The sequence below is a fragment of the Onychostruthus taczanowskii genome, unplaced genomic scaffold (assembly GCF_017590055.1).
Source record: "Onychostruthus taczanowskii isolate IOZ18803 unplaced genomic scaffold, ASM1759005v1 scaffold2, whole genome shotgun sequence".
Classification (NCBI taxonomy): domain Eukaryota; kingdom Metazoa; phylum Chordata; class Aves; order Passeriformes; family Passeridae; genus Onychostruthus; species Onychostruthus taczanowskii.
The window spans coordinates 15,726,384-15,740,844 of NW_024499239.1; the positions used below are offsets into that span (position 1 = coordinate 15,726,384).

Here is a 14,461-nt window from a genome sequence, read left to right on the forward strand (position 1 = left end):
AGACACCACTTCACTAAATTAATCTCACTAAAATCCAGAGAGGGTCGGTGTTAAGTATTAGTGCATGCATAAATGGGCAAAGGATGTTTAAAAACATTTGTGATTTGCTTTCATAAAGGTCTGGTATTCCTGCTCTTCCTCATAGCTACTACAGTACTTACTGTGAAATGAAGGGACAAATGTGGAGTCTGAATTACCAACTCTTCTTTTCCCCAATTTCCCCCCAAAGCACCAGTTACAGGGATAGAGGGCAGTGTTAGCTTGAACCCGCTTAAGTAAAGAAAGAAATTGGAGTTTACAAGTTCAACAGGTGTTCAAACCATAATTCTCATTACTGCACATTTGGAGGAAGTGCTGCAAGAAGCTGCAGTTACGACATGCCAGTCAGAAGGGGCTCTGAAGAGCGTTCCTGACTGCCCTGGCCTGCACTGACATCAGACTCCAACCATGTGGTAGAGACCAGGTGTCTACACAACAACGCTCTGAACTAAACTCTGAAGGGCATAATTTAAAAAATTGTGTTGCAGCACCTTTTAGATACTTAAACTGTTATTTTTATCTCACTTACTGAAGGCCGAAAATAATATTGCAGCTTTTAAAGAGGATAGCAGTCACACTAAGTGCTACCTTTCAAAGTACAAGAGAAACCACATAAGCATTAAAAGCAATATATTTTTCACTACATGTTCTAGCTTTGTGGCAAGATTTTAGGATAGACTGGTATCACTGTTTCTCCAGTGTTCATGATAACAAACCCCTTCTTTCCTACATATTCCACAGAGTAACAATAGCTCCCATGGGCTTTTTTTAGCATGCAAAACTCTAAAAAGAGAAGTTCATCATTCTAAGTAAAATTAAACTAATTAAAATATTAATTTCTTACAGCCATCTCACTGAAATACTCCAGTTTCTCTTCATACCTTCCCATCTAGAATTTCCTTGTACAGCAGCAGATAATGACAATTGCACATATACTACCTGAACAAACCAGTTTGCAGAATAGGTTTTAAAGCTGCAGTTAAATACAGAAAGTAAAATGTTGTAAATGTTGTGACAACAAGCACATTGATATTCAGTGTAGAGGAATCAATATAGTGTTGGCTAAACACAGATTTTATTTCTATAGTTAAGTACCTATTTTTTTTTCCAAGATACTCCATTATCTTAAAGTTACCTATTCAATACCAAAGGACCTACTTCTTCAAATGGCCATTGTGCAGTATTTTCCTTTACTACGCATAAAGATAAATCTTAATTTCCTTAAAATTTTAAACATTTGCTCAGTATTATGCAGGGAAAATAGAGATTTGTTTGCATTTTATATCCATTTGCACAAGTATAAATGACTGTGCAGAATGGATGAGGCAGTTAAAAAAAACCACCAAAACCTAACAACAACAAAAAAACCCTCCATATAATTTCAAACAGCAACAAATGTGTTCTGGCCATATTTTTTTATTAAGAGATCTTTATTGTTAGCACTTAGACTCATCAAATGAATGATGAAAGTGTATACTTCGTGTACAACAGCTTCCATGTCTTCTAATCTGGAGAAGTTGTGGCACTACAGCTCTAATTTTTCCCAATGCAGAAAACACTTATGTGCAAAACCCCTGATTTATTATTGACTTAGATGGATTACCAAGCTGTGCTTCCTTCTTTAGCCTTGAACAAAGGCTAAAGTTCATGCCTTCACTGAGTAGCAGATGTTCATGAAGTCTGATCTACTGGGAGAGGAACATGAACATGAACTCTAACTTCAGCATATTTCATGGTTAGACACTTGCTTGATAAAAGCCACTTTCAAAAACCCCAGCAAAAATAAAATGTTATTTCACATGAGTGTAATACAAAGTGTCTAGTTCACTCTTTATTTACCTAATATAGAAAAACGTGTTTCTGGCCTTCTTATTTTTCTAATTCCTGTTTCAGTACAATAGATTTCCTACAGCTCTTTGGAAAACACCCCTGGATTGCTTGAGAACAAAACAGAATAGTGCATCATTATGAACATTTCAGATTTCCAATAAGCTAAATATAATGAAAGTCTGTTGCAAGATTAGCTCTTGCCATTCAACTCCAAGAAGTGGCAACAGTCCCATCAGTGTTGAAGACCAGAGGCAAGTAATTCAGTAACAGAACAGAACAGTATAATTTTATACCAACATGTCAGATTTAAACTAAGCTAGAGATAATTAGAAACTGTTACAAGATTAGAACTTACCATTTAACATCAGAAGATTGTCAGTCCCTGGATGTGGATAACTCAAGCGACCTTAAAAGAAAACAAAAACCAAAGAACAAAACAAATGCAGAGGTTTTAGCTATTTTGCTAGAAAAAATAATGAAAAAATCACTGCTTAGAATTTGCCTAAGGGAAATAAAGAGCTAATATTTAACTTCAAGCACATTAACCAACAATACCCTTGACCCAAGTTAAAGCTGACAAGAACAGACTTCTTAACCTTAATTCTCTGGTCATAAGATCTGCAGTGTACTTTGGGATCAGCTCCAATAGGATAAAGCCACTTTTTGTTTCATGACACCCAGAAATAGTGCTGACTGCTTTAGTCTTCTCTTTCACTGCGACTGTGAATAACTGCACTATGCACATTGCTTAACAGAGTGGCATTTCTACAACTTAATGCTTCTCTACTGAAGCAATTTAAGAAAAATCATGTTAATAAGAAATAAGGCATGCAATATTAACTGATTTATGACTGCATCTTGGTGTATTTCATATAGCCCTGGCATGTAATATTTTTCATTAAGTCTAGCAACATTAGACCAGTAGCTTATCTACAGATTCAACACAATTAAAGACTATTATAGATAAAATTTTCAGCATGTTAGTTGGAATAAAAAATTACATGAAAACCTTATATCATAACATCAGAATTTTTCAAGAATTGCATTTTACTACGCCAGTGGCATGTTATACTTTAGTTCTTAAATGAATGGTTTAAAATGCACAGCTGAAGTGTCTGCTCACTACAAATTCCTTTTTATTAAAGGAGACTTTCTTTCTACAGGAAGCTGCAAACATACCAGTAGGGCACACTGACCTAGAGAGACACTTACAATAACTGCTGTGTTTGGAAAAACTGTGGTTAAATGTACAAAAAACTGCATTGCCATCTATCTTGCTATTCAAATATACTTGCTTGCTTATAATCTGAAGAACATTATATGTGAATACATACACATATATGTGAATACTATGACTTAAACATCTAAATCTGTTAAAGGAAATGGGAATGCTTGCAGAGGCATAAAGAAGAACCCAGTCTGGAAGCAGTGGGCATGTAGAACTAACACATTTTTAAAGGGTCATATATATGCAGATGGCTTGCAAGAAAAAGAAACCCCAGGGGGGAAAAAAGAAAGAAAACCAAATCGGCAAGCTATATATTAAGGCTGTCTAGCAATCCTTATCATACTCTGTTTGGACCTCTACTGCTGGAAAACCCGTGAGCTTAGCAGCAAGACTAGAAATGTCTTTAAGTAGTTCTGAGTCCCAAGGGACACCTCTGGGGTTAAATTAAAAATATTTTTGTTGTAAATCTGTAAATAATAGGGTTTAGGTTTTCCTCTTCTCCTTTAAGAAACCAACACGGTAACTTTCTGCCAAAAAAATAATTTGAAAATCACAAACTCTGAAACGTAAAACTTCAAAATAGCAAGATTAAGATAATTTAGGAAATTTTGTTCAGCCTTATTATTTACAGGCATTGTGGAAAAAAAAGGTTTTTATACAGCTATGAACTATGTGTTGTCCCAGAGATTTTATTATTGTAAGAATGGATGGTATCAGAACACCTGCAGATTAGGTAAGAAAAATTTGCTGTTGAATTTGGAAGCACTGAAAGGCTAGGGCACGCTCCAGGAGAAGGGCAGATTTAATTCCACCTAGAAAGACTCTGCTGTCTTCTCTAACTCCAACAAAATCTTTGAGTAGGCTTAGGAAAAACAACAAACACAAAAACCTTTGTAGGAGCAAGCCCCTGTCTTCATGTTTCTGGTCTTCAAAGTGTCCAGTTTTAATGTATTTCTTCTGTTTTACTGAACATCTACAGTTATATCTAATGTTTCTTGGAACTATAAAAATCCTACCTTCTAGCAATGCATGCTGGTAAAATGGGCAAAGAATCTGGAAAAAGGCATATTTAAATTGCATCCTGGGAGCTGCCACAGCCCAGCCACGCGTATATTGAGTTACTCCGATATACTTCTCAGCTTTTTGCTCTATCAAGGCTAACATTCATTTGTCTAACTGCAAGAATTTCACAAGATCACTGCCATATCATGTTTATATACATTGCTATAGAAACATTTGTAACAGTAAGAGGTGTTCGTTGCAAATCAGAATGCCGTATTTATTGAGAATAACAAATGAAATTGTGAGACATTATCTCAAATTTCCTTGACTCAGTGGTGACAGTCTTTCTCCCTATCTGAATTTTTCCTCTCTTCCTATGTAAGAAGAAAGACAAAGGATAGGGTTTTTTGCCCTGCAATTATTTCCTAAACAGAAGTCAGGTTTAAGGCCTAGTAGGAGAGAGAAGCTCACCAGTGTCAACACCTGGGGAGGAAAACTTCTAAAGAATAGTAAATTCTAGGTTTATGCAATTCTGCTTTTGCATTCTTTTGCTTCTTTCCTTTACAGCTTCACAAATAAGCTGCATCTGAAACACATATGCCAAGCTGAAATAATGAAGGACTGCTCACTGAGTGGAAGGGAAGGACTGCATCAGGCAGCTGGGCCCACCACTGCAGCCCAAAACCCCATCTCATTGTTGGGGAGATGAATTTGCTAACTCAGATAGTGAATGATTTCAAGGTTAGAAAGGAAAACAACTAACAAAATATTCCATACACTGCTGTATTGATACTTCTAAGTTTCATTTACATGTTTATTTCAAGGAAATCAGACTTTACTGCATTCTCTTGAACTAAACCCCTCTATTTTCTACCTGGTCTACCACTTGGACATACAACTTTAAGAACATTTTAAACATAGAATGTTTGCTTCCTTTTTCAAAATGCAATCACTGCTATTTATTTATAATGTTAGTTTAGGTTCTTATCCCTCAGCTTAATCTGTTGAAATAAAATGAATTGTTTTCTAGGCTGTCCACCTTAATTTCATGACCGGTGAATTCAGAACATTTCACACATGGAACTGGGTTCAAGATCAGTTTTATACAGAGCTCAGACCACAGCATTTTTGAAGAGGTTATTCTAGTTAAATTTACTATATTAAGCCTCACCTAAAATATCAGTATGTAGAATACAAAAGATGGAGAACCATCTTGCAACACTTTGCTTCTATCACATACATCTTTTCTAGATGGCTATTTTCACTCTATGTTTTTAGATGCATTAAAAAAATATACCTTTTTAAGAACAAGGCACAAATCCTATCTAATCCCACACTGCTTGAATGTCAGTAATCTAGAACTGTATAAACCATTCAATGGTCTTCTAGCAGTTCCAGTGGCCTCCCCCTGCTTAAAAAAAGTAGTTTTAATAGTAAAGATGATTGAATAGTTTAAAGTCAGCTACCAATCAGCTATAAAATATCTAATATTTAAATAACAGACTTAGTCCATTCCTGAAAAATGTAAAGTAATTAATTTACTACCTCTCTATAGAACTTGTGTACAGATCCAAAATTTGTAATCCCCTACTATCTGGAACAAATAAAATGCCCAATATTACCTTTCTGTATCAGAAAGATCATCATGTTACAGAAATTCTCTGTGCAAACCTGAACTTGCAACTTCACCATGCTAATTAATAATTCTCGTGTATTGTGGCCAAATTGAAACTAGCATTGCTAAGAAGCAGCAGGTATGCCTGACACTTCTTATACAACTGGAGTTCTGTTAAATCTAGCCTCCTCTTACTTCTCTAAATGTAATTAATATTAACAGAACTGCCTGCCTCACACATTTCTCAATGCACTCTTCTGCGAGGACAGAAAAAATTAAAAGTTTCAAATAAGTTTTGGTGGGCCATTTTATCTACTGAATCCAATTAAGAGTCTTGCTAATCCAAACATGAGGAAAGAGTAACAAACTTAGTTTAGCAACATTCCTGTATTCTCATGTTACTGATGGGGCAAAAGAAATTTAAATTTTTGTAAACTTCTTCTTGGCATACTCACTTTTTATTTTAAGGCAAATTCAAATCCACTTTTAGAAATGCATACTTTTTATTCCTATTTAACTAAACTGTTGGAGGAATCCCCATATATTAGAACATTACTTCTATAAACATTACTGACTCAGATTCACAAGTTTAATACTTCATATGTACTCTCCGCCTTTTTAAAACAAGTCTTAATTTGTTGTATGAAGAGACTGAGAATCAAAAACTCCTTACCCCTTTTCCTTTTTTTCCAAGAGATCTCCTGAGTAGAAGAGAAAAAGCTTCCAAGTCAAGCTTTTCCCAGTAAGAGTGAATGGCTGAGGATCACAGCAGTTTCAGAAAGGACAGTTTTGGAATCAGTGTAGTTAAGACAACAGCACAAACCCGTGTTTGGACAACACCTAGCTACAGAAAGCCTAGAAACTGCATTTTCCAATGCTTGCGTATGAACTGTGCAAGTCAGAACGAGGCCAAATGGATTGTCTCTGACAGGCCATGTACTCAGACAAATCAGTGGATCAGTCTTAAATATATTCTTTTATCAGAAAAAGTTTATATGAAAGAAAGAAGAAACAATGTGTATGTAAGACTTCAAAGCCTTTTATGTGACAAGGGAGAGAATTTTTCCCTCTGTATTTTTTTCCAGCCTTAAAAATTATTTTCTTGGCACAATTTTAATTACTCTAGGAAGAAACTGTGAAGCTTTAAATTTCAGAGCTTCATAACAAAATACAAAACAAATGTCTTTGAAAGAAAGGCAATGCTCTTTGTGCCACAATCTTTACTAGAAAGATGTTTAAAACAGCAGGTAATTAATTCCATTAAATCAGTCTCCTCAATAAGAATATACATTGCATAAAAAATGTAACAACTGCTTCTAAGCTTTCTCCATAATCTGTTTCAGCCCAAATGCACTGTCTTTCCTGCTTCTTGACAGCAAAATGCATGGATATTTGGGGGAGAAGTGGAAAAAAGAAAACCAGGTACACAAGTGGTATGTCTGAAGAGTTACACTAGCAATAGCTCTAAAAATGAATTAATTTAACTTCAGTTTTTATTTCACTGGAATTGAATGGATGGGATAATCTTAAACATTACTTAAGGTCCTGTTATGAAACGCATTTCAAGAAAGCTGCATGGGAAAGATTAGTTTTAATATGATCAGTAATTCTGCTGCAATGAGTAGTGAAGTCAAACATCTTCTCCCTATTACTCTACATTGAAAGTATCTTACTGAAAGCTGAAATTACTTTTCTTTTGATCACATTCGTTGTAATGACAAAGCTTTGTCTAAACAAAGCTAAAACTAGTCATCTATAAACAATTTTCTGGCAGCCATAAACTTAGCTTTCAGTGAATCATATTTGAAATAATTTTTTTTCAATTTATGAAAGCAAAAGTGGTGAAATTCTACTTGCTCCTAAAATGGATCTTGACATGCAAAACTTGAAACTATGAGCTAGTACACAGACTGTCTGTTCTGCATTGTGCAAAATGTGAGACAAGATGCTTAGTCATACTCCAGATATTGTAAGCAGCTAAATCTGAAACACGTGCTTAAAATTCCAGGGACTTTCATTTCACTGCTGTGATCAGATATAAAAGATGCATTGTTTTAGTGTGCTTATATTTACTTCAAAACTTGACATAAAAATATTCCCTAGTTACAAAATACTCTTTAGTTGCAACAAAATATGTTATATATTAATAAGAACAACAAATAATATTCTTAATCCTGTGCATTCTGCAAACAAATACAATGGAGTTCTAAGTAAATATTAGATTTTCTGTGGTGAACAGTCACAGAGACTGATATGACCAAATTAAAGTTTCATGTCTGGCAGAGAAAAGAAAAAAAAAGAAGTTAAAGTTGCTCAGAAATTACAGAAATTCCAATTAATGGTGAAAAAAATCAGAAGACAGTAAAGAAGAACTAGAAGGCCGATTCACCACAACATCTCCTCCTCCCATTTTCAGTCTGTAAGGAACATTTCTCATGCCTTATTGTTAATAACATAGTGGTTTCAGCTGAAATCACATCCACGGAGAAAATATATCTTATCCATCAACTTAAATAGCAGCACACAATTACTCTATTTAAATTCAGTTGGCATGTGCATTGTTCTCTGGCACTCGAACAGAAAAATGGATTTCCTTTGAGTTCATCACTATCTATGGCTTCCATCTGTTTTAGTTCCAACATAAAACTTAGCAGAATTTTCACTGCAAGAACATCACTGTTTAACTGTTAAAAAATACATCTCTTAACTGTAGACTGACACCATATTTCATGTCCCTAGAAAGCACAGATGGAAACTACTGAGTTTTTCAAGGTATCTACGTATGAACCAAATTATCTTTCAAGTCTTAAAGCTTTTTCTTGTCTTACTCTCCTTGGAAAATTATTATTGGAAATACATAATTTTCATCTATTGTAACATAACAAAACATGACAGATGAATAAAAATTAGTATCTTCTGTGCTCACTGTACCTCTGAAATCTCTTCCGCATTACAGAGATAAAATTAAAACAGTGAGATGGCAGAGGGAACCGAGCAACCAATTCCATTTGTCATGTCAGCATATACAGAAGGAAGAAACAGACTGATTTTCATCTCCAGGAATGTGAGAGATGCCAATGGCAGTATATTGCAGTAGAAGACCTGCACCCTCTAGCTTTATGCCCAACGGTAGCTTTCAGAAAAGGAAAGAAGCAGTAACCACCTGAGTGTGGCAACTAGAAGCACAAATCCTCTGTAAGAGGAATGACACACCTGGTCACCTCAGCCTTGAAGAGCTATGAATGCTTAGAGCACACGGCAGCCACACCGGGCTAGCTGTTTCAAACCTTTTGTTTTACTTAATGTTTTACAAACATGTAGAATAGACAGAAAATGAAGTTAATAATGAACTTCAATAAAATTGCTAAAATGGAATTAATTCTCTCTGAGCCATAACAGAAAAGAGATGAGATTTAAGAACATCTAAGAAAATTTAATTTTGTCTTCCACTTACTTTAAAGTCAAGGAAAATTAACAGTTTAAGTAAATGCTAGATACTTACAGATGCTTTGTAGAGATTTTCAGCTCGGGAAAAAACTACAGACTTTCAGCTAACTATTTTAAATCTTAAAATACCATTAAATGCTATCTGAATGCTACAGGTCTTCCAAGTAATTACACAGATCTTAAAATAATCATGAGCAGACTACCAAGGTGTCCTTCAAATTAGGAGAACAACAGGCCTTTCTATGCTAATGCAATATATAGTAAGTATAGGAGCCTCTAGAAATGGAGAATGGATGGGAGTAAATAATGCTGCAAAAAAAAAATTGATTGTTTAATTTTTACAATTGCTTCAATACAGAGATTTAACTTCTACAAAGCAAGCCTAAAGTCATGGATAATTTTAAAATTAGATTGTGTTAATCTAATTAGAACACCACAAATGAAGTAACATCTGATCAGCTCAACTGAAATTGTTTGGGTTCCCTGCCCTGATGTTTAATAGTAAATGCTACTTGAAGAAGTATGGAAGAACAGAATTCACAGGAGTGAGTTAATGTGCAGGGGAAAGAGGAGTTCAAATGGAAGCCCACATACACTAGCTATATGCTTACTGCTGTGGCCAAATGATTTAATAGAACTCAGGACTGTAAGAGGAACCAGCATTCTAAAGCCAACTGTATTTCTGGACTTCTTCAGATTTGGATGCATTAGCATTCTCCAGTAGATTTGAAAAAAATATTTTAAAAGACAAATCCTGATTTTATCAATTGACTGAGGTTTTTTTTTCAGCTTTCACTTTAGAGAAAGGGAAAATTACCTGGCAACACTTGGAGTAGTTTGTTTTAAGTAACTGTGAAACAATGTTTTCAGTAAAAGACAGCTTAAGACTGACTTTTCATTTGACTGAAAAAATAGTTCATTTTCTATTTTAATATGAACTTAGAATCTAAATTAACAATCAGTAATCATTCAAATATGCAGAATGGATGACCCTTTTTTCTTTACTTAGCATAATAACATACCTTTAAGTGGATCATGCTCTGCTCTCATAATGTCAATAAGGGAGTTTTCCAAAGAGTGCATATTCAGACTGTCATACATTCTATTTCGATCCTAAAAGAAAACAAAAGCCTTAGTATTGGTATACAAATTCTGTAGTTTTTAACAAAAAACTTGAAAGGAAAACACAAGCTCCTTCTAACAGCTGCCCACTCAGACACTCTGAAGATGGACAATGATACAAAGCAAGATCTAATTTTATTAACTGTAATTTTAACAGCATCCAAATATAAAACTAGAGATGCAGTGTGAAGAACTCTGTGTGATGCAGTGTGAACAAATGCTGTGTATGTATTTGACAGCCTGTGAATGCCTGTTTCCTTCAAAACTGCTTGAATCAGTTCTAGTGATCCACAGCACAGTTATGCATAAGCTGATTAATGAAGGAGACTAATGTCTGTAACAGTTCAATTTCATTTCATGCACAAGAAAAATAGTGAGGAAGGTGGGGAACTACAGGACAAGGGCAGTCACATCACATAAAAGAGAGCATTTTCTTGGTGCTTGGCCAAGTGCCTGGCATGGGCCTCCAGCCCCTGCCAGAGGCTGCGCTTGCTGGCTTCAGGGTCTTTGCATACAAAAACTTGAGTTACAAATGGTCAGCCCTTAATGGTTAAAGAGTGGAAAATTAAAGCTAAACTATGAAAAGAAAATGTCAACAAATCTTACTAATAGATTATCAGCCTTACAGAGGACAATTTCTTTTACACATGGTTATTAGGAAGTTACTGTACTGTCTTTACAAATATTTTCACTGACAGTAATAAAAGTTACTGCAATGAACTGAAGATGTTTTCATAGATTTTGTTTTATCCAAGCCACTTTCTCCCATGTTTTCCAATAAACCCAACTTACAGACACAGAAAAAAGATGACTTCTAAATTCCTTGGTCTTTCTGGGATACCTTTTAGAAACTGAAAACAGTTTCTGTAAAACTATAATCTTTTCTACTTTCAAGTAGTCTGACTAGACTGTACTGCACTTAAATCCTACAATTGTGCCTTAATTTTACCTTGGTCTTCACTCTAGTAATTCAGCAGAGTAGGATGAAATACATCATATACATCCCAGGACTGGTGAAATTTCCCTAAAGATGCAGCCAAGCACTTAGAATATATATAATAGGAACAGAAGGTACATCTCACACTCACTGACTTTCCATGACAGTTCAATAGAACCATAGATTAATCTCAAGCTACATCCCTCAGCAAACAGGTATTCTTCACATTGGAGGAGTAAAAAAGCAAGCTTTGGAACAGAAGTTTTCTATCACTCACTACGACTTCTGATCAGCTTTGCCATGATGAAACTAGGGTTTCATTTTCATCTGTTAAAAAGTTTAGTCAATGTTGGGATGAAGAGGAAGAAGCCTTTTTTCCCACCTCTCTCTATCTCTAACAACTATTAAGAGTAATGGATTCCTGTTGGGTAAGCCATCTGTTAAAAAAATAAAGTATCTCATCAAATCAAATGGAAGCATTTGGACAATTTTAATGATAAATTAAAAACGTAGGTTTCTCTTTTCTCTGGCTACATCCCAGACCAAATGCCACTGACACTTCAAGAGGCAATCTTCAACCTGGTTTGAGTGCCAACATGTCACCACCACTATTTTACTTCATAGTAACATTAATTTTGGGACTAGCTGGCTTTTGTTCAGTTTAGTTGTCCTGAAAACCACCAAAGAAACTGAAGTGACTAATCTGCTTCCGTGCCCTTACAGGTCTGTTTCTCAACAGCACAATGAAAAAAACCTGCTTACCACAGCAAACTTGCTTTCTATAGAAGGTGTGAGCAGTGGCCAAGATGGATCTGTTCCCTACTGTCCCCTAGCATGCAGAAGGTATCTCATCAGGATTGTTAATGAAGTCTTAAATTCAGTTTACGGCACTAGTTAGTAGGTAGTCAGTGCTCTTGCGAAAACCAGCACTGAGTAAAGACAAAACATGCTACCTTTGTAGCTGATAAGGGAAAAGAACTAGTGTTGGTAAAACCCAGACTGAACTGTATATGGTGTTTCATCTTTGTAACAGGCTCATTACAAATTTTCTTATTTATTTTAACACTGCTACATACATATGTGTTGAAGTAACACACAACTACCTGGGAAACTGTCATCATTACAGACTTAATGACACTCTGTGGCGCCAATAAAAAAGGCTCAACCATGGTTAATTCCTAGAACTGGGCTACTTGGTCCTAGATTTTACAGAGGAATGGAAAAGTAAAACATGTGCTCACAATTTATTTGTAAACTGCTCTACTGGGTGACATGGTGCAATGATTCTAACTTCACCCTTGCATCATTCTATTTTGAAAGTTGTGCATCTAAAGCAAAAGGTCTTGCTCTGCTAGAAGCAGAAGGAAAAATAAGCTTTTCCCATCCTTTTTAGAAAGTTTGTGGTTTGTTTCCTTGAATTGCATTACTTAATTTTGGGCAGTGGAAACATACAATGGGCAGATACCACACAATATCAAAACGTTGTGAACACACTGGAGTACAGGAGGATTTAAATATGAGAATCATATTCTTCTATCCCCCTACCCACACATCACACCACTCTATCATGAGTTTGGGTACTATCTTGGTAATCGGTGCTTCAAAATTTTCATCTCTATTCCAAATGACACTGATGAATTGCATGCTGTCTCCAAAGGAATAAGTAATTCTTTGGGTACAAGGTTCATGGTAAACCTTTGTGCAGCTTGGCTTTATAATGCTACAAAAAACTGCTTTGAGTTCCCCAAATACGTACATCATATCTTTCATCTATGCTAATAGGAACCTTTAATTTCAAAGCAGAACTTGAAAGTATTTCAGTAATGTAGGTCACACACCAGCCAGAATTATCTAGAAAGGTCTGTTGAAACAGGACAATTCTACCACAGAAGGCACAACTAAACCAGAAAACTTCCATTACAGTTTTGGTCAATTTTTAGGACAAGCACAAAAAGCACTACCACACAACATGATTGTTCCAGATCTCCATGCATGTGGAAACAGTCCCCAAAATTAGGATTAGCTTTAGTTTCATTATTTCAACACAACTGATAAGCAGTTATCTTCTAAAACAACCTGGACCTACTTTTAAAACAACATGGAAGTAGTCCCAAAAATTAGAACTATTTCCATGTTGTCTTAAAGACAGTTTCAGATTGTTTTGGAAGATAACTGCTTATCAACCATGTTGAAATAATAAGTCTAAAGATAATGAGTAGTGCAAAGGCACTGATACCTCAGCATGTACGTTAATACACATTTTCTATCATCCTGACTCCGGAATTGTCAAGGTTGAACTCCTGTTAAATATTTTTCATTTCCTTCAGCTCTGTGGCTCATCAGTCCTGTGCTAAGAAGCAAATGGACCTTGCTGTGTCAGAAGGTCTGCATCTCAGTGGAATGTCACAACATAATGCTAGCTTTTTCCCCCTCAGAGCTGATAGTTAATTTCTCCCAAGCACTACAAATTCTCAGACTAGTTTTTTTACTTTTAGCTGTCAAAATGTTTGACTCCTGCTTGATTTACCTTTCCCATATCAGAATCACAACTACAGACCGAGTGATATGGTTAAGTAAAAAATCATCTATGTGAGAAAATTTACAGAAAATGGTAGTTACTTTAGGAATAGGAAAAGCACAAAGTATCCTTCCAACAGAATACAAGTGTTAGAAGGAGCTTTTGACAATGTCATGCAAAGTACACCTAGAGTATTCATTTGAGAAGTAGTTCCCAAGCCATGCATCTGAATATGCACGAATGGGAGAAGGGCAGCTTTCTCTGAAGACCAAGTTTCAGTACTAAACTCATGAATAAATAGATTTTTTGGCACATTTTGCTTAGAACTTCTATATATACCCATGCAGTTTATGCAAAGATTATCCTGTCTGAGCACTTACAGAAACTGCAGTCACATCTCTAAGCTTATGTATTGTCACTTATACATAAAGCAAATACAAGGACCAAAGCTATTGAAGGGTGAATAATTTTGCTTATTTTTAACTACAAACACTACTTCATAGTTAAGAAATTTAACACATTTGAATTTTGGAAACATGCCTTCCACTACTGATTTGTGGGACTACTTGAAGTAAAAATTAAAATAAAACACAGATATTAAAATCTGTAAATGGTAGTATCTTTAAGGAATGATCTTTACATGTCTATTCATATTCTAAAGAAATGCAGCACCATGCGATAGGAGCTGAAGACAAAAGTCATAAAGCTTATAGTCATTTCAAG

The 14,461-nt window shown here is 35.4% G+C and overlaps 1 protein-coding gene across 4 annotated transcripts in view; it reads right to left on the reverse strand.

Moving 5' to 3' along the window:
• Positions 1–14,461, reverse strand: part of CPEB2 (cytoplasmic polyadenylation element binding protein 2) — a 51,332-nt gene that overhangs the window by 26,176 nt on the left and 10,695 nt on the right. For all 4 annotated transcript variants that reach the window (XM_041402889.1, XM_041402888.1, XM_041402886.1 and 1 more), the window contains 2 exons: positions 10,184–10,274; positions 2,225–2,275 (listed from right to left, as the gene is read on the reverse strand). In XM_041402889.1, coding sequence (XP_041258823.1) covers positions 2,225–2,275; positions 10,184–10,274 — 142 coding nt within the window. The remainder of the gene's footprint in view (positions 1–2,224; positions 2,276–10,183; positions 10,275–14,461) is intronic.